The 27,248-nt window shown below is 44.5% G+C and overlaps 1 protein-coding gene and 1 long non-coding RNA gene across 6 annotated transcripts in view; one reads left to right on the top strand and one right to left on the bottom strand.

Moving 5' to 3' along the window:
- The window catches only part of LOC139583791 (dnaJ homolog subfamily C member 13-like), a 66,424-nt gene that overhangs the window by 27,488 nt on the left and 11,688 nt on the right, over nucleotides 1-27,248 (bottom strand). For 4 of the 5 annotated variants that reach the window (XR_011676616.1, XM_071415253.1, XM_071415250.1 and 1 more), the window contains exons 3-21: nucleotides 10,221-10,296; nucleotides 9,878-10,027; nucleotides 8,782-8,823; nucleotides 7,523-7,723; nucleotides 7,048-7,254; nucleotides 6,762-6,857; nucleotides 6,233-6,324; nucleotides 5,846-6,012; nucleotides 4,012-4,091; nucleotides 3,759-3,928; nucleotides 3,486-3,518; nucleotides 2,721-2,820; nucleotides 2,443-2,550; nucleotides 2,142-2,297; nucleotides 1,809-1,865; nucleotides 1,597-1,718; nucleotides 1,373-1,448; nucleotides 1,188-1,283; nucleotides 920-1,060 (exon numbers count right to left, since the gene is read on the bottom strand). Coding sequence is in view for 4 of the 5 variants with exons in the window: in XM_071415253.1 (XP_071271354.1) it covers nucleotides 920-1,060; nucleotides 1,188-1,283; nucleotides 1,373-1,448; nucleotides 1,597-1,718; nucleotides 1,809-1,865; nucleotides 2,142-2,297; nucleotides 2,443-2,550; nucleotides 2,721-2,820; nucleotides 3,486-3,518; nucleotides 3,759-3,928; nucleotides 4,012-4,091; nucleotides 5,846-6,012; nucleotides 6,233-6,324; nucleotides 6,762-6,857; nucleotides 7,048-7,254; nucleotides 7,523-7,723; nucleotides 8,782-8,823; nucleotides 9,878-10,027; nucleotides 10,221-10,296 (2,170 nt within the window). In the remaining variant the exon portion in view is untranslated. The remainder of the gene's footprint in view (nucleotides 1-919; nucleotides 1,061-1,187; nucleotides 1,284-1,372; nucleotides 1,449-1,596; nucleotides 1,719-1,808; nucleotides 1,866-2,141; nucleotides 2,298-2,442; nucleotides 2,551-2,720; nucleotides 2,821-3,485; nucleotides 3,519-3,758; nucleotides 3,929-4,011; nucleotides 4,092-5,845; nucleotides 6,013-6,232; nucleotides 6,325-6,761; nucleotides 6,858-7,047; nucleotides 7,255-7,522; nucleotides 7,724-8,781; nucleotides 8,824-9,877; nucleotides 10,028-10,220; nucleotides 10,297-27,248) is intronic. The other variant, XM_071415252.1, reaches the window with a different exon arrangement.
- LOC139583790 (uncharacterized) lies at nucleotides 11,504-18,969 on the top strand. Its single transcript, XR_011676615.1, has 2 exons — nucleotides 11,504-11,594; nucleotides 18,443-18,969. It is a non-coding gene; the product is annotated as an uncharacterized lncRNA (long non-coding RNA).

Raw genomic sequence — 27,248 nt, 5'->3', positions numbered from 1 at the left:
ACTGCCCAAATGTGCCTAATTGGTTTATTAATAACTTTCCAAATTCATAACTGTGCACTCTCCTCAAACAACAGCATGGTATTATTTCACTGTAATAGCTACTGTAAATTGGACAGTACAGTTCGATGAAGAAGAATTTAAGCTTTCTGCCAATATCAGATATGTCTATGTCCTGGGAAATGTTCTTGTTACTTACAACCTCATGCTAATTGCATTAGCCTATGTTAGCTCAACTGTCCAGCGGGGGACCCACCGATCCCGTAGAGGTTTTAAAAAGATTTCTGTGGATCCCTCTGACACACATAGACAAGCGGAGACACCACACATGAAGTAAGCAGCACATATGCTAGCCATGGGCTCCCGAGTAGCGCAGCTGTCTAAGGCACTGCATCTCAGTGCTAGAGGCTCACTACAGACCTTGGTTCAATTCCAGGCTGCATCAGATCTGGCCGTGATTGGGAGTCCCATAGGGCTGCGCACAATTGGCCCAGCGTCGTCCAGGGTAGGCCGTCATTGTAAATAAGAATTTGTTATTAAGTGACTTAACTAGTTAAACAAAGGTTAAATAAAACATTTATAAATAAAATATCTGCTCAATGGCCTCAAAAACAGCAAAGAAAACAGTTTGTTAGAATGTGGTTCAAAACCCACAGGTTGCTCGAGTGTCTCCCCCAAGCCAGGTAGTGGCAAAGCTGCTGGATGTTAGCCATGCTAACTGGTACTACAGTACCTGGACCAGTCCAGGGGACAGCTATGGAAGCAGTAGTGTGCGTCTCAGGAGTCTGCAATACCGTTCAGCGCCAGCAGGAAGAGCAAGAGCCAGCGGAGCCAGAATGAGGGCATCACCATTAGAGCTACTGGCCCAGAATGAAGCCCCTGAATGGGGGGAGAAAAGCGAGCAGTGAGACCCTCTCCTCACCTCCTTCTGGACAATGCCCATCTTGTCCCTCCAGTGCATCAGCACAATGTCAGCTTTCTCCTTGGCAAACTTCTCCACCTCTTTGGCTGCTTTGCCCGCCACCCGCTGCCAGTCAGGCACCTTTTGCCAACCAAACTGGTCCTGTAGTCGACAAACAGGGAAAAATATACAGTACTGTTAACATACAAGCACACATTCATTTCTAAAAAAGGTACCACAATAGAGTGGGTACAGGGGAATTTGGCCTAGTGTCTCTACAACAGGTTACCGTGGCGATCTTAACGTTGTCTCGGATGTGCATCCTGTCCACGTCTTTCTCCGGGACGGGATCAAGGCTGTCCAGGTATGCCAGCAGCCCCGTCGGCTGAGGGGAGAGTGAGATGGAGAGAATGTAGACAATATCAAGTTCCCTGTACACAAGTGAATTGCCTGAACACCTGTCTGGAGCCTCACCAGTATTCTGTTGAGGAGGTTCATGGCAATGGGGTTCTCTGCAGTCCACAGGCCCACAAGGTGACGACTTAGCTGCCTGTGGGAAAACAGTTAAAAAACCATGAGTGAGTTTGTCAGAATCCAAAAATGAGATAATTTGGACTTTTGAGTAAATCATGCATGGATGTTATGGGAAATTTTGTATAAATTTGAAGTAAACAGATTTCGCCCCCATTGTCCTTTACCTGTTGGTGAGCATCCTCTGGTCTGAGCTGATGGTGAACATGGAGGTGTGTAGGTGTCTGGGCAGTGCCCCCTCACTCAGAGCCAGCTCCTGCATCTTAGTGGCTATCTCCTTATCCCCCTCCTTATAAAAAAAACTAAATATTAATCATCACCAATATGATCATCAAAATTCTCCTCTTTTTCATATTAAGTCATGCTCCCCCAGCCTCACCTCAATGATGGCCTTCATGACCAGGCCTGCTCCCTTCACAATGGCCATAGAGGGGTGCTAACAAAAAAAATAACAAAAAAAAAAGTCACACATACATTATAGAAAGTACAAAGACACCGTTTGTAGACGCTCTTTCTTCTTTTCAATTTATCTTTTCGTTTTACCCACCTCCACCTTTCACCCCTCTTTCTTTAACTGTTCTTCCTTGTTTGGAAAAGTCATAAAATCAACAATCCTCCCATCATTTCCCCTTTCTCTTAGTCTGAAATCCAAACAAAAAATGTGCATATCTGTTGGATTCCATACTACCTTTCTCTCACCCCTCCTAGCTACCTGGAAGAGTTTGAAGAGGGTGCGTCCGTTGGAGGCCACCATCTCCAGCAGCATATCAAACTGCTGACCCTCGCTGGTCTCGCTGTAGGGGGCGCACAGGGCAAAGGTCAGGAAGTCTAGCAGCGAGCTGATCACCAGTGCCCCTGTGCCGTGTTCCTAGAGGGAGGGTAGAGAAGTGGAAAAAAGAAGAGTGTAAAGGAGACTAAAGGAAAGGAACCAAGATGGCTTCCTTTGGTTTACTGCCGGGTTTCGGGACGACCAACAAAAAAAGGTTAGTGGAGGTTGAGGCTGACAAACGTACCACGTTGCTGACAAACTTCTCTAGAAGGTTCTCCAGGAATTTCTTGGAAGACATCAGTGAGGCCTTGTTCAGTTGCTCCTGACGCAGGTCGTAGTCATCGTGCATCGGCTGCAAATTAAAATTGCTATTCAATTGAAAATTCTCTATTTAAAATTGTGCATTACCAAAAGCAGTCACATTCTGTGTACTGTCATGTCGCCACACCAATATTGTGTGTAAGATGGTGTGTGTGTGTGTGCGCTTTCAGTACCTGCTCGGGGAATGCAAATGGAACTTACACACATAAGAGCACAGAGCATGTCTACGGCGGCGTGTGTCACTCCGTTGTTGTTCCTCTTCAGAGCTTTCACCGTTTTCACCCCCAACTTCTCCCGGAACCTGCAAAACACACACACAGATTAAACTAGACAGAGACTCACTCATTCATTTCATTGACATGATAGGGAGACAGTCATTGACACTGGAAATTCAAAAAGGGCCTCATATTTGATACACAAATATATTTTTCAAGGGGTCTGGGGGTTTATTCTCAATTCCACAGGAACCAAGAATAGAAATACACATCCTCTCATACATCTCAGTGACCCCAGAGGAGAAAGAGATAGTGTCCTGGATATATGAGAGAGAAAGAGAGACCCAGTTCAGAGGAGAGAAAGAGAGACCCAGTTCAGAGGAGAGAAAGAGAGAAGCACACACAAACTGTACACAGGCAGACAGAGGTGAAGAAGAGATGGAAGGATGACATCACTTCTCTTTTGCTCTCCCAGTGTTTGAGACACATGAAAGGAGAGTAGTAGACAGATAGCAGGCTAGCCAGCCAGAGACCGACAGCAGGCCAGAGAGACATCAGGCCAGAGAGACAACAGGCCAGAGAGACAGCAGGCCAGAGAGACAGCAGGCCAGAGAGACAGAAACAGAGCAAACGGGCAGAGGCAGACAGACAGACAAACAGACGTAGTCAGTCAGTGAGGCAGACAGAGGAGGTTAGACAGACAAGGAGGCAGAGAGAGAGGGCAGACTGAGATGTATGGATTCATATTTACGTTCCATCTGTGAATCCAGACCCTTGACCAGACCTTGGAATGACAGAGTATGTCTGTTACCTACACGCTTACCACAACACTGCATAGCAATAACTATCAGTAGGAGAGAGGGGGACGGAAAGAGAAGGATGGGGAGAATGTAGCAGAGGTGGGGAGAGATGAAGAGAACAATTAGACAGTCAGAGCTTTGAAGGAGGGAGAGAGGGGCAGTGAGAGGAGAAACGTAAAGTCAGGAAGAAATGTTAGCAGTGTGTGTGTGTTTTGATGCCTTACTTGGGCAGCTGTGTGAAGGCCTGGAAACCTGCCTTGGAGGCTACGAGGCGTCGGATGGCGTGAAAGTGGCTCTCCAGCTCGACGTTGAGGCCCGGCAGCTCACTCTCCTGGGACAGCAGGGCCAAGATGGCGTTGCTGATCAGCTTCTCCTTGTTCTCTGAAAACAGACCCTGAGAGACGGGCGGAGGAAAGGAGTGTTAAGGTAGGCCTAATACACTTAGACACACTCTCCTTGGTAGGCTTGAACACTCACGTCTTGGGTGACTGCATGCAGCACGCCGCTGTAGGATACGTTAGCGTTGAATCTGAACACTGCGTCTGCAAAGTTTCCATCTGAGAAGGACAGACAGACACTTTGTCAAACTAGTTCTCATCAAGCCTGAAAGTTAAAGCCTGGTCCGACATTACATAAATTAAATGAGCCCGAGCGCGAAAAAGGCAGATTTCTAGGAAACAGTATATTGATTTAAACTGGTGTTGAGAACAATGCGGCGGAGGCGGGCTGAATCTGAGTGAGGAGACGAGGAAACAGCCCTTGGGCACTGGTTCTCAATCCTGGTCCTGGGGACCCAAAGGGCTGCACATTTTTGTTTTTGCTCTAGCACTACACAGCTGATTCAAATGATCAACTCATCATGAGGCTTTGATGATTTGAATCAGGTTTGTAGTGCTAGAGCAAAAATAAAAATGTGCACCCCGTCCCTAGGACCAGGTTTGAGAACCACTGCCCTTGGGCCTACAAAAAGAGCAGAGAGAGGAAATCTCACCTTAGTTATGATCCACTGAATGACGAAAATATTGAAATAAAGTAGGATCATGTAATTAAAGGTATGTATCAAATTGTTGCTTAAACTGAAACCCCCAAAGTCATATCCAACTATTATACAAATGTAAATCAATAGTCATATGTGGTCACCTAGATCATTTCAGCATCGTTTTGATTGGGACAGCACCATTGCAGATTTTTTATATTTAAATTAACCCTTATTTTACCAGGTATGTTGACTGAGAACACATTCTCATTTACAGCAATGCCCTGGGGAATAGTTACAGGGAAGACGAGGGGGGATAAATGAGCCAATTGGAAGCTGATTTTGATAAATCAATCCATGTCAGATTTTTGTTTTCACTGAATCTCCGTTTGGATATTTGGTAGGGATGTCACGATTCATCGCTAAGTATCCGTCCCTGATTCATACGTTTAAGATACTAGAGCATCGGTCTGCAGATCCCAAACCGATCCAAACGTAGCATGCATCGGTCAGAAAAATCGATGTCAGAAAAATTCATGTGAAATCCATAGATTAGGGCCTCATGAATTTATTTCAATTGACTGATTTCATTATTTGAACTGTAACTCAGTAAAATCGTTGTAATTGTTGCGTTTATATTTTGCTAGATTATTGTTATCTATGCGCAGTTGAAAATGTTGTTTTACCAGAATAAAAGTAAACGGTCAAAACCATTCAATTTTGAGATGGGGGTGAAATCCAAAACTATATTGATAAATATTGATACATTACTAGCTCAAACACGTAATCTGCAAAAATGAATTAGTGGGTGATGGTGATTTCAGAACCCAAGTGGGGGAGATAAAAAAATAAAAATAGGCCACATTGCTGCCCCTCCACTAATCTGATAGGGTGGTGCTAGATGCCGTGTCTACCTTATGGCTCAGCTCAGGTACATACATCATGTACACACACTAATAATTAAGCTGGGGAAAAGTTAGCTAAATTGAGGTGAGTGCTCATGACCATCTTTATTCAAGTTCTCATGTATAAGCTGATCAGAACATTTTGCTAGCATGTTATGTAGCTTAAAATAGTTCCTCTTCACTCGCATAGCAGCCCGTCCTTCTCCCGTCCAAAAGCCTACAACTTGTCTGATAATCAATCGATGTGCTTCTCCTGATACTGAGATGCACTGCCTGTCGTGGTCTGTCATATTCATTTGGGCACACCTGAGCGATTGCTATTGGACAGGCTCAGGTAGTACCCCCCAGTTTAAGTCAGTTTTCTTCCATTTAGTGAATACTGAACACACCCAAGGTCAAAAATCAAACCTGTGATAGGGGTGTCACTCACTAGGGGGTGCTGCCAGAAATTTGAGGTGCAGGCTCTCCACTTCCTCGTCCACGGGCATGCTCATTAGGCCCCAGCGCTGGCCCCGCTGGGTGGGGGCCATCTTCACACACACATCCCTATTCCCCGACGCACGCACCCCATCCAGCAGGCTGGCCAATAGGGAGTCCCTAAACACACACACATCACATTAAGTCATAAGAGAGAGATAAGGATATGCAGATATGACGCACACACAGACAATATATAAAAAGACAACGATGTAGGACAGGGAATACAGTACAAATGAGCAGGGTGTGAACAGGAACAGATTTAGTGAGCTTAGCCAACAGAAAAGGAAACGGAGGGCAGATATGACATTTGCCATTATAGAGCCGTTTTGTGCTGTACCTGTCTGTAGAGCAGTACTTCCTGATCTGGCCTCTGATGAACTCTATGGCGAACACCTGGGGGTTCTCCGCATCGCAGATGAGAGCAAACACCTGCACACACAGTTTACTGCAAATGACACTAGCACAACGGTGCTTCAGTGCAATTCACTTGAAAAAGACATGGCATTTAACAGAGCCTGAGGCAGAAGCCAGGTCATAGAAATAGAATGAATAGAAACGACAGTTCTGAAATCCACATACCCCATCAAGGAAAATTAGACTTCTACCAATTCGATGGGTCAGCCCCCAGTGTTTGTGTGGGTCAGCCCCCAGTGTTTGTGTGGGTCAGCCCCCAGTGTTTGTGTGGGTCAGCCCCCAGTGTTTGTGTGGGTCAGCCCCCAGTGTTTGTGTGGGTCAGCCCCCAGTGTTTGTGTGGGTCAGCCCCCAGTGTTTGTGTGGGTCAGCCCCCAGTGTTTGTGTGGGTCAGCCCCCAGTGTTTGTGTGGGTCAGCCCCCAGTGTTTGTGTTGGAATTGTAGCAGCCACTCACCTCTCCAAAGGGCTTGATGGTGACTATGTTGTAGGAGGCTGGGTCTCTCTCCACCAGACATGTCTCTGTCAGGCACAGGATCCTCTTGATGGGCTCCTGACAGGGAAAAACAGCACGGGAGAAGTTAGTCTCAAGTTGATAAGGGCCAGTTGACTACAAAGCACATTTTAATCTCAATGTCCTAACAAAGTCAAAATCTCCTCATAAAAAAAGTTAACAGGTCAAATAAAAAGGTCATTTATAAATGTCATGGAAGGAACGATGGTGATGGCAGTTAGATTCTGACCGAGTGGCGCGGGGAGACCTTCTGCACCACGAACTCTGCCAGGGAGGTGATGCACTCGTCCGAGCCGTACTTCCCAAGTCGCTCCGTCACAAAGTCCTCGAAGGTCAGCGGGTCCTTACGCAGCCGCAGAGTGATGCCGATGAAGTTACCCGCGTGCTCAATGGCGCTTTTGATGATCTCGTCCCGATGCTCTGACGCAAACAGGTGCTGAGGGGGTTGGATGGGGCAGATAGAGAAAGGGATGGGGTGGTGGTGAGAGGGATGAGAGGGAAGAGAAAGAGGGATGGGGAGGTGGTGAGAGGGATGAGAGGGAAGAGGGGGATGAGGGAGAGTGTGTGAGTGCAATTAAAACAGTACGTGCGCGAGTCAGTCCTGGACAGTGGAATTTCTCAAGGGAATAAACACATATTTGCACACAGTCAATTAAACCTTTAGAGACTAAGAGGCACACACACCCTACCCCCCTGGTACGTACCAGTCGGCTGAAGCCCCCATAGAGGATGCAGAAGCCCCCCTGGTAGTCGTTGAGCTCAGCAAAGCACTCCAAGGAGCGGTAGTCGTAGGAGCACACGACCCGGTTGGTCTGGGGTTCAATCTGGTCGATTCCCCCCGGGGTCACCTCCAGGCTCACAGATTTCCGCGTGTCGCTCCAGTGGTGCTTGTAACAGTTGTAGCGCTGACGGGACACACAAAGTGGACAAAACTGGTCATGGCATCACGGCATAATATAGGTCTGGTTCAGGGTGTTACGTGCAGCTTGGGGAAGGCTCAGCGTCAGCAAGCCACATGTACAGTAACACCCCGGACCAGAGCTAGACATGATAACGCCTAGAGATCTATCAGACATTCAAACGCAAACCAATCAAATTGACAATGTCCGTTTTTTACCCCTCACAACTAATGGATATAGAAAGTGAACCACTATAGAAGACCTTGGTTTAAAAAAAAATATGAAGATAATCCTTGTGTCTGTGCCTAGCTGCCCTTTTAAAAACATAGAATGTGTCCCAAAATGACACCCTATTCCCAATGTAGTGCACTACTTTTAACCAGGGCCTATAGGGAATAGGGTGCCATTTGAGACGTAACCATAGTGCTCCTCTTTGATGAGATCACCAGGAAGTTGTATTGATCTGTGCTGTAGATGAAAGTCACCCTTAAGGGGAGCAGGGGAGTGGCTGCTCTATTCCAACCTCTCTCTCCCAGGGAAATGGGATTGTGCTGATGGAGGAGAACACAGACAGAGGCTACGTCCCAAATGGCACCCTATTCTCTATATAGTGCACTACTTTTAAACCAGCGCAAATGGCACTACATTGAGAATAGGGTGCCATTTTGGACGCGGTGTGAGACACTAAATAAAATCCTCGGGGTTCCTGACTGAGTATGCTAGACCAGCTCAGTGCGGGAGTGGGAGGGAGAAAGAGAGAGAGAGAGGAGACATCCTATTATTATCATCAACTCAGGAAGAACAACAACTAGAGGCTGCTCCACTTTGCCCTTCTTCCTCCTCTTTGCTCTACTCAACATGGCCCTGGGGTGTATGGGGTGTGTGTTTTACTCGTCCCCACGTCCCCCCCCCCCTCCTTTGATTTGTTCTTATCGCCATTCATATTCTATAGTGTGGTCCTGCATTCTGTAAAGGAGCACTTCATTCTTTCGGTTCTCCTTTCACTCGTTTGTTCAGGTCTTCATTCCCTCCCTCTTTTCGCCATTCCCTCAGTCAAGACTTACCCTGCCAGTTATCTTTCCCTCTGAGAAGTCTGTTCTGAATCTCTGCAGAGAGAAAGAGAGACCAGATTAAACATGTATCCACTGTAATCTGGGCCCGTATTCATTATACTTCTCAGTGCTGAATTTAGACCCGTTTTGTCCTCTACATCATAATGAAGAAGACTACGTGACAGGGGCGCTGATCCTAGATCAGCACTATTACTGTATCCTGGATAGGTAGAGGATACAGATATCACCCTTTGAATAAGTGTAATTACACATCAGAGATGAGTCAAGTCACTATGCTGGTCTCAAGCTTATGGAAATAGCAAACTCAGAGGGAGAGTCTCTTACACCTTTTCAGAACAATGACTTCATGACAACACATTCTGTTTAATGCATTGTGTGTGAGAACCAGCTGTGTCAAGGGACACGAGTGCGAGAATCTTAAGATGTTTTTTTTGGGACAATGAGCGATTTTGCAGCAATTAATTTTCGCCTTCCCTGCGATTTAGATCTGTTCTTGTGTGTGTGCGCGCGCATTCTTGATAACTTAATTGTGTTTAATGTATGTGATGGTGTTTCTAAAGCAACCTACAGTCAGCCACTGTTGCTAATGTGTTAAAAATGGCTGATGCTATACATGCTGGTGATGGGAGGTGGTGATTAAAGGGGCAATCTGTGATTCAAACAATGACAAAGCAGTCATCCCAGGTAGCCTAGTGGTTAAGAGTGCTGGGTCAGTAACAAAAAGGTCACTGGTTCAAATCCAGGAAAAACTAGGTGGAAAATCTGTTGATGTGCCCTTCAGCAAGACACTAAACCCTAATTGCTCCTGTAAATCGCTCTGGATAAGAGTGTCTGCTAAACGAGTAAAATGTAATCCCACCACTTTTTGGGGTAAACAGCTGAGGGGTGGGGCTTAAGAAATGTAACCACTCAAATGTATAGATGGGGCTATGAACTGAAGTTATACATTGTTTACAATTAAATGGTTTACAAACAATCGGCTAAAACAAGCTTATGATTTGGATTCTGATGAGCTAAGGCATCTGAACTAAGCTCCTGTGGTATTTATAAGTTATATTCTTCCAGAACCAATCGTGTGTTTTCTCACCAGTGCCTCTGTGAGTAGCTCTGTCCTGTGCTCTGTGGAGAACTTGAGCGTTTCAGACTTCTTGCCGCTGCCCTTGCGGAATGTAAGGTTGAACTCGGTGCCCTGGCCCTTTCCCACCGGGGTGATGCCGCAGATGTCCCCATACGGCCACTGCAGGGCACCACAGAGAAGACAGAGAAAGAGACAAACATGTCACTGAGGCATGTCACATTCACTAAAGCTAAAAATGACAGATCATAGATTAGCATCGAAATGGTGAAAAAGGATATATCGATCACAAGGATAATGTCACATGACTCAGACGTAGAGACCTAATTAAGGGTTTTAAAATGAGCCCACTGACCTGGTTTGTGACTTCGAGCGTGGCGGGGTTGTACGTGGTAATGCCATGAGTGCCCACGGAGAAGACTCGTTTGTACCTGGAACAGAGAGGGGAGCTCAGTCAGATACCTACCTACACAACATCTGTTATACAAAGACCTACAGGACATTGAGGGGACTGGGTGGTAGCCTAGCGGATAAGAGGTTGGGCCAGTAACCGAAAGGTTGCTAGTTCGAATCCCCGAGCTGACTAGGTGAAATCTGTTGATGTGCTCTTGAGCAAGGCACTTAACCCTAACTGCTCCTGTAAGTAGCTCTGGATAAGAGCGTCTGCTAAATGACAAAAACATTTAACAAACAATTGAGTTAACCTGTCTAGGACTGGGGTTCCGCTAGCGAAAATCTAATTTCTCAAACATACAAGTATTAGGCACCATTTTAACGATAAAATTCTCATTAATCCAGCCACAGTGTCTGATTTCAAAAATGCTTTACAGCGAAAGCTCCACAAGCGATTATGTTGGTGTAACAGGGTTGGTTATGTTTCCACTTGCCTCTAAAGAAATGTGTATTTGATGTTCAAGCATTCTTATTGGTTAGTTCAACTCTGATGACAATAAGGGGTGTTGTGATTGGCCCCGCTTGCAGATAGGGGGAGATCGCGAACGTCAGGTCTTCCCAGTATGAAAATGTGATGCGAGGGGTAGGTCACGTTTTGAATACTGTTTTCTATTTTCTATTTTACAATGTGTACAAATTTGCTGTACGTTACTGATTTTATACATGTGTGGTTATATGGTACCTGTTAGGGATTGAGGGGCTTTCTGGGATGTGCTTTGGCATATGATTGCTGTAAATAATTGTGTTAGCTAGCATACACCGATGTCATGGTCACATAAGCCACGGCTAACACAGTTGTCTTCATGCTACAGATTTTGCCATCGACAGCCATCATCACTGTTAAGTCCTGCACAACTAACGTGCTGTTTCCCATTTAACCACAGGTATTTACACATGTTATATTTTGTATTGTATTTTTGTATTTTGTTCACCCAGTATGAAAATGTGATGCGAGGGATTTTGCCATCGACAGCCATCATCACTGTTAAGTCCTGCACAACTAACGTGCTGTTTCCCATTTAACCACAGCAGAAATAAATGATGCTCAACTGGGACCACTGGCCGAAGTGATTTATTATTTTAAAACACAACGCATGGAGAGTACACTATACATCTGTTACACTGGTGCCGTGACTCGTCTTCTTGTCTTGCTGGACGTCACGTGGAGGGATCGGAGACCCGGCTTCAAGAAGTACTGTGGTTGCTGATACACGCCTAAGGTCTAGGTTTTGCATTCTGCGCAAGTGGAGTTCTCAGGGAGCTCCTGGTAGCATGAGTGAGTGGGGAATATAATATACTGTTTATTAGTTGTATGTGTTGATGTTATGATTATTTAGTGATGTAATTGTGCGGTTACGCTAGTGACCTTCGGAAGCCAATTAACGTGAGGGTGATGCCATTTTCTACCACACGGTGGCGACAACTATTTATTAAGGCGTTTCTTGTTACTTTTCTGTGTTGATTCTTGGCCTTGTTAGACAACCACTACTGAACTTTTATTTTGAGTGCATTATGTTCAAGCTGATTTTATAGAAGTGTTCATATTGATTGTGATAATTTTCATTTTTATTTTTTTGGGGCACTTAATATTTACAAAAAAAATATATATATATATATTTTAAAAATGGAAAGTTTTGGGAGAGGTAGGGGAGTTTTCATGTTTAACCCTTCACTGCCAGTGGGTAGGGGGGCATCTATTTCTCCAGTTACTTCCACACCTCTGGCCAGGCCAACTACGCAGGCAAGTGTGCACCTTCCACATGATTTAGAGCTACCTCAACTCAGTGCATTTGAGCCAGTTTCACCTAATCCTAGGAAGGAGGATGTTTCTATGGATTTCCTGGCAGACATTGTTAAGCAGATAGGTTACTCAATAGGTGAAAATATTGCCTCTTGTTTGGAATCAAAGGCTATGGGAGATGGGGTGGGACAGAAGGTTGATTATGTTGGTGGTACCAAGGTTGGGGCCAGCTCTAGTCTAAATGTAGTGGTGAAAAATGATGTCAGGGAACCAGCGTGTTTCAGGGGGGATGGTTCAGAGGAATGCACAGTGCATGAATGGGAGGAGACTATGTTAGTGTACATGCAGAAGAAGGGCTATGGTGGGCAGGAGAGGTCAGATGAAGTTTTGGGTAAGCTGACAGGGCGGGCACGTGACGTGGTAAGAGTAAGCCTACGCAGTAACCCAGTTGACTTAAGCCAGGGCCCTAGACCGGTTTTTGACATTCTGAAGCATCACTTTAGCGACACAATCAACTCTGACATGCCCCTAGCTGATGTTTATTCTACGTTGCCAGTGGAAGGTGAGACTCCATTTGATTACTGGATCAGACTGAACAGAGCCATAGAGGTGGCAGAGGACTGTTTGAAGAGGCAGAACAAGGAGCTAGACAATCCATCACGTGTTCTGACTGTCATGTTCATCAAGCACTGTCCGAACCCAGAGCTGTCATTGATATTCATGTGCAAACCATTGCATGAGTGGATGGCTGCGGAGGTCCATGGCAGGCTGGAGGAGTACCAGAGGAAGTGTAAGGCTCCAAGTCCCTTGCGGCTGGCCCCACTGGTCACCACACTGACGCAGGAAGTAAGTAGGCCAGTGTCGGCTGTTGCAAACTGCCCGGACCCCTTGCAGCAGCCCACAAATGGCTCATCCGAGGCATTGGATCGTGTGATGGACATGCTTGAACGGGTCTTGGAGCAGAGGCCTCTGCAACCTGTAGGCGGCTATAATAAACGTTTCCAGAGGAAGCCCAGAAGGGAGAACCCGCCTTTGCAATGCAAAGTGTGTGGGGATGCGAATCACAGCACAATGGATCATTGTTATTCTAACCACCTATGCTTCCTCTGTTATCAGGCTGGGCACACACGTCGGGAATGTCCTCGCACTTCATCGGTAACTCCCGTCGCTCCATCAAACAGCAACACGACACAGCGGCAGGAAAACTAGCTGGCCCGCACTGGGTAGGGGGAAGTGCTGGGCCTTGTGAGGTGCCCCAATTCGATAGTGTTGTAGATTTGGAGTCAATATATTCAAGTGTTTGTGATGAAGTCAAGTCGAACGAAAAAGTCATTATGCAAAATACACAGAGAGTGCTCCACAACGATGAACTCTTCTATACTAGTGTGTTACTGGGGGATGTTATAGAGGTGAGCGCTATGATTGACAGCGGTTCTATGGCATGCACATTGAGCTCTACAGTGGTGCCACGCCTTGAGAAAGCAGGTGTGCTCAAGAGTGGCTCCCTCAGTCCGACTGAAGTGGTGTTGGTTGGCTGTGGGGGGTTGAAGACCAAGCCTGTAGGTGTGTGTGAATTGAATCTGTCTGTGTATGGCAGCAGCCTCTCTGTCCCTGTTCTAGTAGTGGATGGCCAACGTGATGAGCTCATCCTAGGCAGCAACGTGATAAAACACCTCATCAGGGAGCTGAAGACGACCGGTGACTTCTGGGAGAAGATGTCATCATCTGAACACAATGGAGATGACAAACTGTTCCGTCTGCTGGCTAATGTAGAGAGATGGAAAGGGACAGAAGTGCCGGAAAGAGTGGGCACGGTAAGGCTGAAGCGGGCGGTCACATTGGAGCCCATGCAGGAACATTTAGTCTGGGGCCGGTTGTGTACGCCTCAAAATGTATCTGCGGGCAGTGCTGTCGTTATTGAGCCTACGAGGGCGCGCTCAAGACCGAAAAACATTCTAGTGGGGAGAACAGTAGCGACGTTGTGGAGCGATGGCTGGGTCCCTGTCAAAGTTATCAATCCCTCACCAAAGCCAGTAACAGTGAGACGCAATGCCAAGATAGCGGATGTTTTTCCTTGCATGGCATTAGAGGACTTTGACACTGACTACATAGATGGGCCCACTGTCGAACCGGTCCCCCTGGTGCAGCAGGTACACAAAATGGATGCCAATCAAGACTTTGACAATGGTAGTGGAGATAGCTTGACCGTTGACAGTGCCGTAAAACCGCACAGAGTGACAAGTGAGGTGTTGCACGAGTTAGGGCTAGGTGACATTGACATTGAGTCCACTCAGTTGTCGCAACAGTGTAAGGCCCGGCTAGTTCAGCTAATAGCCCGCTACGAGTGTATCTTCTCCCGGAACAAACTAGATTGCGGGAAGGCTACTGGATATGTCCATCGCATCAGACTCAGTGACACTAAGCCTTTTAGGCTACCTTACCGTAGGCTCTCCCCTAACCATTATGACAAGCTCAGGCAGGCCTTGGATGAGATGGAAGAGCGAGAGATAATCAGGAAATCCAGCAGTGAGTATGCCTCCCCGCTCGTGCTGGTCTGGAAGAAGTCTGGCGATCTGAGACTGTGTACAGACTTCCGATGGCTCAATGCTCGCACCGTAAAGGATGCTCACCCTCTACCTCACCAAGCTGATGCTCTGGCGGCCCTGGGTGGCAATGCCTTCTTCTCTACAATGGATTTGACCTCAGGCTACTACAATGTGGAGGTGCATGAAGACGACAAGAAGTTTACAGCCTTCACTTCTCCTTTTGGGTTATATGAATATAACCGTCTTCCACAAGGACTGTGCAACAGCCCAGCTACATTCATGAGGATGATGTTGAGCATTTTTGGGGATCAAAATTTTTCTAGCCTTCTATGCTACCTGGACGATGTGCTGGTTTTTGCCCCGACTGAAGAACTTGGATTGCAACGCTTGGAGTCAGTTTTTGAGCGTCTCAAGGCCCATAATCTGAAATTGGCTCCAAAGAAATGCCATTTCATGAAGAGGTCAGTGCGGTTCTTGGGGCATGTCATCAGTGAAGGAGGTGTGGCCACAGACCCGGAAAAAGTGAAGGCTATTGCAGGGATGACAGAGAAGGATCTCATGGAGGATAACACGGACGTGCCCTCCCAGGGGAAGATTCGGTCCTTTCTCGGAATGATAGTCTATTACCAGCAGTTCATTGAGGGGTGCTCCACCATCGCTAAGCCGCTGCATGGGCTGACAACTGGGACGAAGGCACCACGCCATGGGAAAGGAAAGAGGAAAAGAAGAATACATAGGAAACTCACAGCAGCAGACTGGACTGGTGAGTGCAAACAGGCCTTTAGTCAGTTGAAACAAGCTCTCCTCGATCAGGTCATGCTAGCCCACCCTGATTTTAGTAGACCTTTCTTGCTGTCTGTAGACGCATCTAGTAATGGATTAGGTGCTGTCCTCTCCCAAGTGCCAGAGGATGGGTCTGCAGCCAGGCCCGTAGCATTCGCTAGCAAATCTCTTACTTATGCACAGTCAAAGTATCCTGCCCATAGGTTAGAGTTTTTTGCTTTACGCTGGGCAGTCTGTGAGAAGTTTAGTCATTGGCTAAGGGGCAAGCCTTTTACTGTATGGACAGACAACAACCCATTAACATACATCCTGTCCAAGCCCAAATTGGACGCCTGTGAACAGAGATGGGTTGCTAAACTCGCTCCATTCGAGTTTGACATAAAGTACATCCCCGGTCCCAAAAATGTCATTGCTGATGCACTCAGTAGACAGCCATTTGTGCAGCCGAGCGCTCTCCACCGCATCACAAGGGTTCCATACAAGGCCTTGCTGGAAGAAGCTGCGGGAGTACATGCTGAGAAGGTGCAAGATGTGTTCCGCTGGTCGAACCACCCATTCGACCTCGAAAGCTGCTCACCGTCAATTGAGGCAGATGCCTGTGAAATTGTCATGGACTGCCAAACTACCTCCTATCCTTCTCCTGGTTCACTGTCAAAGGAAGCGGTGTCAGCAGTCCTGAGGTCGCAAGAGGAGGCTGGTCTACAGAACTGTGCGCTGCTACTGCCTCAGCTCACTCAGTCACTGGTGCCATCTGAGATGTCAGATGTGAGAGTGCTGTCCCGTGACGACCTGATATCAAAGCAGCGCCAGGATGATGCACTCGCCAGAGTTGTATTCTACGTGGACAGGGGCCGTAGACCTTCTAGGAGGGAACGTGGCCATGAACCAATCGAGGCTCTACGGATTCTGAAGACCTGGGAGAAGCTCACTCTGAAAATGGGTGTACTATATCGCGTTACCAAAAGTTTGCTGTCAAAGAGGAAGACGTACCAGTATGTAGTACCCACCTCAATGAGGGCGACAGTTTTGAAGGGTGTCCACGATGAAGCCGGTCATCAGGGGCAACAGCGGACGTTGTACTTGACGAGACAGAGGTTCTTCTGGCATGGTCTGGAGTCGGATGTGAGAGAGTATGTCAAGACCTGCAAGAGGTGTGTGTTCAGTAAGGCCCCCGAGCCAGAGGCCAGAGCTCCACTGGAGAACATCATCACGACTGAGCCCCTCGAGTTGGTGTGTGTGGACTTCTGGTCTGCTGAAGACTCCAACAACAAGTCCTTGGATGTTCTGGTCGTCACTGATCATTTTACTAAGATGGCCCATGCCTTCTTGTGTCCGAACCAATCAGCTAAAGCGGTGGCCCTTCAGCTGTGGAACAACATCTTCTGTGTGTATGGTTTTCCTCGTCGTATCCACTCCGACCAAGGGGCCAACTTTGAAAGTAAATTGATTGCTGAGTTGTTGAGCGCTGCAGGAGTCCAGAAGTCGCACACAACTCCCTACCATCCGATGGGGAACGGGGGAGTCGAAAGGTTCAATAGAACGCTGGGAAACATGATCAGGGCTTTACCTACGAGAGCGAAGCACAGGTGGCCCCAGAAGCTGAAGTCGTTGACCTTCGCCTACAACTGTACAGTCCATGAAACCACGGGCCACGCCCCTTTCCAGTTGATGTTTGGGAGAACCCCACGTCTGCCTGTCGACATGATGTTTGGTACGGTGCTACAAGACTCAAATGTTGTAGACTATGATGAGTACGTCAAGTCCCTGACGAGAGACCTGAGGGAGGCCATGGAGACTGTACAGTTGTCGGCAACCAAACAGCTGAAGAGGCATGCGGGCCTCTACAACAGGAAGATCAGAGGAGCTCCAGTGGAGGTCGGTGATCGGGTGCTGCTGGCGAATAAGGGTGAACGTGGAAAGAGGAAGCTGGCGGATCGCTGGGAGAACAACCTCTATATTGTTACGGAGAAGAATAGTGACATCCACATCTTCAAGATACAGAACATGTCGACTGGCCAGGAGAAAACGGTCCACCGTAATCTGATAATGCCTGTAAACTTTTTGCCTCTCCCTGACACTGCCTTAGAGACACCTAATACGGGAGACCGTGAGGATCCGAGTGAGGAGATGGAGGACTCATCCATGAATGATATACCAGAAATGGACATCGGTGAGAGGACTAGTGTGTGGGTATCAGAACAGACCTCGGAGGAAACACAGTCGGAGCCCTCTGAAAAAGAGACCCTAGATGTGCTGGAAGATGGGCCACTGGCGAGGGACCCTCAGAACTCACCACATTCTGAGGGTGCCACTGGTGGCACAAGCATGTCAGAGGTAACCTTTGGAGAAGAAATGTCCGAACCCTCTGAGGAAGAAAGGCATTCTGAAGATGCCACAAGTTCCAGCAACAGTCACAGAACCCTTGACCTTGACTACCCATCGACTGTGGACAGTGACCCACCAATGGTGGTGGTAGTTGAACAGGTTAAACGTAATGATAACTCTGTTAGGACTGTCAGGTCAGGGGCTGGTCGAGTTAGGAAACGCCCAGTGAGACTCATTGAGACTATGCAGACACAGAGGGTTTTTCATACAGAATTCATTAGAGTACCTGTGTGGGTGTAGGATTAGAATCCAAGTCTATAGCCGCATTTTTTTTTTTTACTTTTAACTTTCAAGAGACCCTATAGAGGTAATGGGTCAGGGGTCATGTAGGCCAAGGTTTTTTTTTTTTCTGTCTGAGGTTCTTATTGTCACTGAGTGTACTGAACATGTAACAGGCATGTTTTCCTACGGGGTCTTTGAATTCCCCTAATTCTCTTTAGAGAATAGTCTTTGCACTGGAATATTTGGTGACATATGTATTGCAAGGTATTGCATACCTCATTTAGTTTCTTTGTAGTATGCAAGTGTAATTCAGCAGGGGAGAATGTAACAGGGTTGGTTATGTTTCCACTTGCCTCTAAAGAAATGTGTATTTGATGTTCAAGCATTCTTATTGGTTAGTTCAACTCTGATGACAATAAGGGGTGTTGTGATTGGCCCCGCTTGCAGATAGGGGGAGATCGCGAACGTCAGGTCTTCCCAGTATGAAAATGTGATGCGAGGGGTAGGTCACGTTTTGAATACTGTTTTCTATTTTCTATTTTACAATGTGTACAAATTTGCTGTACGTTACTGATTTTATACATGTGTGGTTATATGGTACCTGTTAGGGATTGAGGGGCTTTCTGGGATGTGCTTTGGCATATGATTGCTGTAAATAATTGTGTTAGCTAGCATACACCGATGTCATGGTCACATAAGCCACGGCTAACACAGTTGTCTTCATGCTACAGATTTTGCCATCGACAGCCATCATCACTGTTAAGTCCTGCACAACTAACGTGCTGTTTCCCATTTAACCACAGGTATTTACACATGTTATATTTTGTATTGTATTTTTGTATTTTGTTCACCCAGTATGAAAATGTGATGCGAGGGATTTTGCCATCGACAGCCATCATCACTGTTAAGTCCTGCACAACTAACGTGCTGTTTCCCATTTAACCACAGCAGAAATAAATGATGCTCAACTGGGACCACTGGCCGAAGTGATTTATTATTTTAAAACACAACGCATGGAGAGTACACTATACATCTGTTACATTGGGTCACCACCAAAAACCCAGCAATTTTTCCCGCCAAAGATAAAGTGCATATTTATATCCAAAAATCTAATTTTACATTGGTGTGTTATGTTCAGTAGTTCAAAAACATGCTATGATTTTGCAGAGAGCCACATGAATTCACAGAAATACTGAAAATTCAAGTGTTATGCATGGAACTTTAGATACACTACTCCTTAACTGAGTAGGAGGCAGTTCACTCTGGGCACGCTATTCATCCAAAAGTGAAAATGCTGCCCCCTATCCCAAACAAGTTAAGGCATGGACACGTCGGTAGCATTTGCCGGCCAAGAGTACTTAGCACCTCTGAACACAGTGCCGGACGTACAGCGAGTTCCAAAGGTATTGGGACAGTGACACATGTTGTTTTGGCTCTGTACTCCAGCTCTTTGAAATGATACAACGAGTGAGGTTAAAGTGCAGACTGTCAGTTTTGAGGATATTTTCATCCATATCGGGTGAACCATTTAGAAATTAAATAACTTTTTGTACATAGTCCCCCCCCCCCCCATTTTAGGGGACCAAAAGTACTGGGACAAATTCACTTACGTGTATTAAAGTAGTAAAAAGTGAAGTATTTGGTCTCACATTCATAGCACACAATGACTACATCATGCTTGTGCTCCACACATTTGTTGGATGCATTTGCTGTTTGTTTTGGTTGTGGTTCAGATTATTTTCTGGCCAATAAAAATGAATGGTAAATAGTGTATTGTGTCATTTTGGAGTGAGAAATATCATACCCTCAAGACATACCACATGTTTTTATTTTAACTTTAATTTAACTAGGCAAGTCAGTTAAGAACAATTTCTTATTTACAATAACAGCCTACCAAAAGGCCTCCTGTGGGGACAGATGAAAAATGAAATAAAAATACTATACTAATTTCTCACCATTACAATAACGGGAATAGGGTATTTTGGGGGGGTATGATATCTGTGCGTCTAACTTTCTCACTCATCATTATTCACGATTATCGCTAATCATGGTAGCATCCACATTTGTATTTATTATGGATCACAAGGCAGCAGCTACACTTCCTGAGGTTCAGCTAAATTAAGGCAGTAATACATTTGAAAAACATTACAATACAGTCATAACAGATTTCACAACATATTAAGTGTGTGTGCCCTCAAGCCTCTACTCTAGTACCACATGTCTATGTGTACATGTGTGTATAGTGCGTATGCTATTGTGTGTTTGTATGGATGTGTCTATGTTTGTGTTGCTTCACAGTCCCAGCTGTTCCATAAGGTGTACTTTATCTGTTTTTTTTAAATCTACATTTTACTGCTGGCATGAGTTACATGATGTGGAATAGAGTTCCATATAGTCATGGCTCTATGTCGGACTGTGCGCCTCCCACAGTCTGTTCTGGACTTGGGGACTGTGAAGAGACCTCTGGTGGCATGTTTTTTGGGGTATGCATGGGTGTCCGAACTGTGTGCCAGTAGTTTAGACAGACAGCTCGGTGCATTCAACATGTCAATACCCCTCACAAATACAAGTAGTGATGCAGTCAATCTCTCCTCCACTTTGAGCCAGGAAAGATTGACATGTATATCATTAATGTTAGCTCTTCTTGTCAATCCAAGGGCCAGCCTTGCTGCCCTGTTCTGAGCTAATTGCAATGTCCCTCTGTGGCACCTGACCACACAACTGAATTGGCCTGTAGGACCTACTTTGTTGATAGTGCTGTTAAGAATGCAGAGCAGCGCTTTATTAGACAGACTCCTCCCCATCCTAGCTACTGTTGTATCAATATGTTTTGACTGACAGTTTACAATCCAGGGTTACTCCAAGCAGTTTAGTCTCCTCAATTTGCTCAATTTCCACATTATTCATTACAATATTTAGTTGAGGATTAGGGTTAAGTGAATGATATGTCCTAAATATTTAAACTAAAAGCATTGTATTTGGGACTAATTTATTCCTTGTCACCCATTCTGAAACTAACTGCAGCTCTTTAAGTGTTGCTGTCATTTCAGTCGCTGTGGTAGCTGACGTGTATAGTGTTGAGGCATCCGCATACATAGACACACTGGCTTTACTCAAAGGCATGTTGTTAGTAAAGATGGAAAAAAGTAAGGGGCCTAGACAGCTGCCCTGGGGAATTCCTGATTCTAGCTGGATTTTGATGTAGAGGCTTCCATTAAAGAATACCCTCTGTGTTCCGTTAGACAAGTAACTCTATCCATAATATAGCAGGGGGTGTACAGCCATAACACAGACTCACAGACTCATCAATAATGTCAAAAGCCGCACTAAAGTCTAACAAAACAGCCCCCACAAACTTTTCATCCTCGATTTCTCTCAGCCAATCAGCACAGTAAGTGCTGTGCTTTTTGAATTTATGTAGAAGTGTTTAGAAACATATTCTATTGTTATTTACAATAGAAGTGACTCCAATACATTATTTATCATTCATTTCTATTGGGCACATAATCTGAAACACAACCAAAACAAACAGCAAATGCATCCAACAAATGTGTAGTGTTCCAAGCTTGATGTTGCCGAGGTCATTGTGTGCTATGAATATATGACCAGATACTTTTATAAGCATAAGTGAATGTCACAATACTTTTGGTCCCCTAAAATGGGGGACCAAAATGAAAGCTGCAATGAAAGCTGACAGCCTAAACTTGAACCCCATATTCATTCTACAGCCAAAACAACAAGTTAGCTCACTGTAATTTGCTAACCGAGTGCAAACCAATTTAGAAACAGCAGAAAATGTTGGCAGTCCGATGCCTACCAGCAGGTGTTCCCTAAAAACAAACTGCGTCAAACAAACTCTGAACGAATGTCAAAGGCAGACCATCATTCAGTGCGATGCGGTTTCTCCTGTAGGGGCAATCTATTCCATACATAGCGCCATAATTTACAGTAAATGACCTGGTCAAAAGTAGTGCACTATATAGGGAATAGGGTTCCATTTGCTACTTAGGGTAGCTCAACATTCAGTAAAGAAATTGAGTGTGGACTGTGGAGTACTGCAGTGAGGGTGGTGGACCTGAATTGCTTTGCTGCTGTATCCTAAGTGGTGGCATATCTGAAGTGACAGAGGTTAGCCAAGCATTGGCTCGGCTGGTGGACCCTGGTCAAAAGTACTGCACTATAAACGGAATACGGCGTTATTTGAGAAGCTGCCCAAGTATCAAGCCACAACAAGACCTCTAAGCAAAACCTAGGATGTAGCCTACATGCACCTTAACCTAAATGCTAGGCTACAGCTCTTGGGCACCGAAACTGAAGGAATAAGAGCAGAGAGCTCTGAAATTAAATTTTTGAGCCAAGATTCTATAACAACATCCTGTCCACAACATTGCATCTGAACTAAACATGCATAAAACTAAACCAAGCTGATGTCAGGTGCCAGGCTCAGATGTTGCTAAGCTAACCCCCCAAAGGACTTATTTCCTGGGATGTTCCATTGGACAAAGTGAATGATTGGGATTGTTTTTCGGCCACCTTCCAACATGCTGCTAACCACGCTGATGCCTTTAAAATGTGCTGAATGTGTGATTGGCAATGAGGCAACAGATTCAGTAACTGACTTGATGGGAATGAAAAGATGGAGCCAACACAGGAAGGGCGGACCGGCATTATGACAACATTCGTGCAACATTCCTTGTTCCACGTATCAAAGTGACTACGATCACGTAGGCCCTACATTTTCAAATACTTAATTATTAGGCTATTTCGTCGTATTAAAATCTCTACCTACACACATTTATCAACATTTAGGCCCTGGGATATTCTCATGAGAAGAGTGTCACACTTGAAGACCCTGGCTTCACAGAGTTGTCTGATCAATAGATGACGGGAGAGCAGTGTTTGTGAGCTGAAAGGAGCACTTTCGGCACCTCCCAGTCACTGTTCTCTTCAACACAAAACATTGGCGCACGCACACACAGAGACAAATACACATAGAAAAACACAGATCTTCACTACGTTCAGACAAACAGAAAGTGGCTTAAATAAACAATCACAGTCGTTGGCCATTCGTTCCAAAACACCTTGAAAGACCTTTGATCCACGCCTGAGTGTGTCCAGATATCAGTGATAGAAATACAGGGGTAGAAGGGACATTGAGAGTAATCAGTCAACGTTTGGGTGGAATCTACAGTCTCTGCATCCCAGTAGCAGAGTCTACCTCCCTCTCCTCCTCCAACCTTATGCAAGCACATCGTTTCCCTTTCATCCTACCCCGAGCCAACTCCACCCTCCCTCCCTCACTCGCTCTCCCTCCCTCTCAGCTCTAAGTGCAGGGCCCCTGCTCTGCTATGAGGGCACCCCTCTACATGGAGCCTTTGTCCTTGCTGCTCAGTGGCTGGGCCTAGTCACACGACTGGTTAATTATTCATCCTCTGTGACCTGTACTCTCCAGACAGATACAGGCACTCACCCAGCCCAGTCTAAGCACGGAACAGCCCAGCACATACTGTCGTAGCTAGGGCCAGCAGTTTTTCCTGACCATATGACCTGACATAGTCTATAACCCGGGCCCAGAGTAACTAGGGCCCCCCCAAGCTTTTTCCTGGGCAGGTCACATGGTCAGGAAAAACTCTACATCGCCATAGCCTACATGGGTCAGAGGTTATGAAAAGTAGAGGGCAGGGCCGGCTATGCTACTCCTCACAACAATAACAGTCATTATAAATCAAATGAAATTTTATTTGTCACATACACATGGTTAGCAGATGTTAATGCGAGTGTAGCGAAATGCTTGTGCTTCTAGTTCCGACAATGCAGTAATAACCAACGAGTAAGCTAACCTAACAATTCCACAACTACTACCTTATACACACAAGTGTAAAGGGATAAAGAATATGTACATAAAGATATATGAATGAGTGATGGTACAGAACGGCATAGGCAAGATGCAGTAGATGGTATCGAGTACAGTATATACATATGATATGAGTAATGTAGGGTATGTAAACATAAAAGTGCATAGTTTAAAGTGGCTAGTGATACATGTATTACATAAAGATGGCAAGATGCAGTAGATGATAGAGTACAGTATATACATATACATTATATTAATGTGGCATTGTTTAAAGTGGCTAGTGACACATTTTTGATAAATGTCCATCAATTTCCATTATTAAAGTGAGCTGGAGTTGTGTCAGTATGTTGGCATACAGGCAATCCCTCCATGACCTCAGAGAGTGCTTTACATCATCATAAAGACACTGCTATCACATTTCATACGAGTGTTATTGGAAGCAGTGGAACATTTAATTGGCACGGGGTGATTTCCATGTAAAAAGCCCCATGAGCACCAACATGTGAAATTCATAGGAGCATATGAAATTGGGTGTCAAATGAAAGCCAAGAGTCAATATTTTTGAGAAATTAATACATATTTTGAAACCATTTTCCATCCTAAAAATGTGGAATAAGCAAAGGCTTTGATTTCTGGTCAAACAGGAAAAGGGTCTTAGAAAACATCAACCAGGAAAAGTCTTAAGGTATTAGAAATACATCAAAAAACAATAATGTTGAAGACCCCTGCCAACTAATATCTCTTATATTTAGTGTGAGAAATGTAATGCCTTGAAATTCCATTACCAAAAACCCACATATCTTGAAAATATTTTCACATTTCTCAGAAGTAACAAGGTAGACATATACACACACATTAGTGTTTTTAGAGATAATAATTCATCAACAAAATTGGTAAGTGATTAAAACTCGAAATTCCGTCACCAAATCAGTAACGGGATTTCTGCAATTGAATTGACTACAATGGGAAATCACAAACCACAGTTGGGTTCACAAGTTTGGACAACACAGTACACAGAAAAGAAAAGTAGAGTACAGTACACACTAGATTTGAGTACACCAACTCTACGTTCCAAACTTGTGAAACAGACGTTTATGATTGATTCAGATTTGGTCCCGTTTGGGGGCAGAGTACATTAAAATAAAAAGTCAGTGAGTAGAATAATATCCAAATATACAAAAAGGAGGATATTGCATATTTCTACCTTTGAGTATCTATTTAGGATACATCACCATGAAGAGAATGATGTTCATATTTCATAATTATGCATTTCTGTGTAGTATAGACCAGGGACACATGACTAAATTATGTTACCGCAATTCTGTTACTGGGTGCAAATCCACTTTACTTACTGTAGTTCAATAACCAAAATAGATTTTTTCAAAGGCAACGTGTCATGTCATAGCTGACACCCCATTCTTTCTGCAGACATCATTGAATCTTAATTCGGAGCAGATATTATTTATTTAAAAAAATACATTTTAAAAAAGAAACACTTGGACACAAACTGCAGGAGATTTTTCCAAAATTCTGTTACCAAATTTAGCATCTGCACAGTTCGTCCATTAAATGTGTTTTTGTGAAATGTTGTGTGTAAATTGTTAAAAGTAGTCCTTGTGCATGGAGTAATGTTCGTTAAACTTTGAAATCAGTGGTTTTTGTTTGGCATACATTTTAGATTAGGCACAGAGGCCTAATGCAAAGCAAGGCAGTGATAAGCACTAAGGCACTTGGGTATTTTGTCTACAGCTGGAAAATCTATTGTCTACAGACAGCTAGACTTTGGTACATGATGTACACACAAGCACACAGTGAAAGAGTCTTTCCATTGACTGAATCAAATTGTCTCTTCCCTCCTTAACAATTCCTCAGTATTGTCTGGGACAGAGGAGGAAGGCAGTAGTGTGGGGGGTGTGTATATGGTAGATGTTACCAGGGTGTAATAGAGATGAAGGTTAAAAGGGAGTTTATATGGAGAGAAAGCACAAGACGCAGTGTTAGCGATGCATACTACAGCCCTAACCACAGGACACCACAGGGTAAATCCATTTGAATTCTATCACTTCTTGAAAGCATCACTTTTGATTTAAACAAAACTTTTCATACATGTTTGTCCAAAGAAGAAGTGGTCAGAAAGTGACTTCAGGAGATAAAGGTGCTCAAAGTTGACCCATTTCGCATAATCTACCATACCATGCGACATCCATGTCTTCATCACTGGAAAAGATAAAACGGTCGAGTTTGATATGATTTTAAAGCTTACAAACAGGGTTGTCAAAATATGTTATTTCCAGGAAAAAAACGTGACAAAAATGTTACATTTTTAAACATTTAAACTACAGTCAATTATCTAAAAACGGTAAACTCCGATTAAATTGGAATGTCTATTCTATCATCTATATTTCTATGGAGGATTGACAGTATCATTTAAAAACAGATATTCCCAGTCAAGTCAACATTCTCTGTGACGTGTGGACCCCGAACCATCTTTGTAGTACCATTTGAAAGTTGAAATGTTTCCATGACAGAATTAAAAAGTAATTTTGGACTGATAGTTTCAACAACAAAAAAGTTACGTCTAAAAGATATCAAATTGAAATTGTGATATCAGAGCAACCTTGAGGGAATCTTATTTGAGTCAGAAAAGGATGTTCATATGATCGGTAAGATATACAAAACCTTGCACAGAGCATATCCAACTGACAATCTCTTAGAAAAAAATATAAACTATTGGAACTAAGAATTAAAAATAACTGATACTGGCACAAGGGGGAAGTTGGAGTGTAACTGACAAAATTACAGTTAAAGAAAATGTACACTTAATCCAGTATAAATGAATGTATAAAATGTATTATACAAGAGACAAAATTCACAAATTCTACAGCACAACGGCAGAGTAATGTCTCAAGTATAAAACTAATAATGACTAAATAATTCATGCTTTCTGGGAATGCTATGAAGTCCGGAAGTTGTGGGCAGAGCTAGAAAGTCAGAAGTATTACAATGTCAAATTACTTTTAATCCGTCGGTCTGCATAATTCAAGATAGGGCTGGGCGATATGACGATATATATCGTGTGACGATAGACTACCTCTTTCCCTACTGCATTTATTTATTTATTTATTTAGCTCCCTTGCACCCCATTATTTCTCTCCTTTGCACATTCTTCCACTGCAAATCAACCATTCCAGTGTTTTACTTGCTATATTGTATTTACTTCGCCACCATGGCCTTTTTTTTGCCTTCACCTCCCTTCTCACCTCACATTGTATATAGACTTATTTTTCTACTGTATTATTGACTGTATGTTTGTTTTACTCCATGTGTAACTGTGTTGTTGTATGTGTCGAACTGCTTTGCTTTATCTTGGCCAGGTCACAATTGTAAATGAGAACTTGT

This window comes from Salvelinus alpinus, chromosome 8, assembly GCF_045679555.1.
Source record: "Salvelinus alpinus chromosome 8, SLU_Salpinus.1, whole genome shotgun sequence".
NCBI lineage: Eukaryota > Metazoa > Chordata > Actinopteri > Salmoniformes > Salmonidae > Salvelinus > Salvelinus alpinus.
This window is presented reverse-complemented; position numbering and strand designations above follow the sequence as displayed.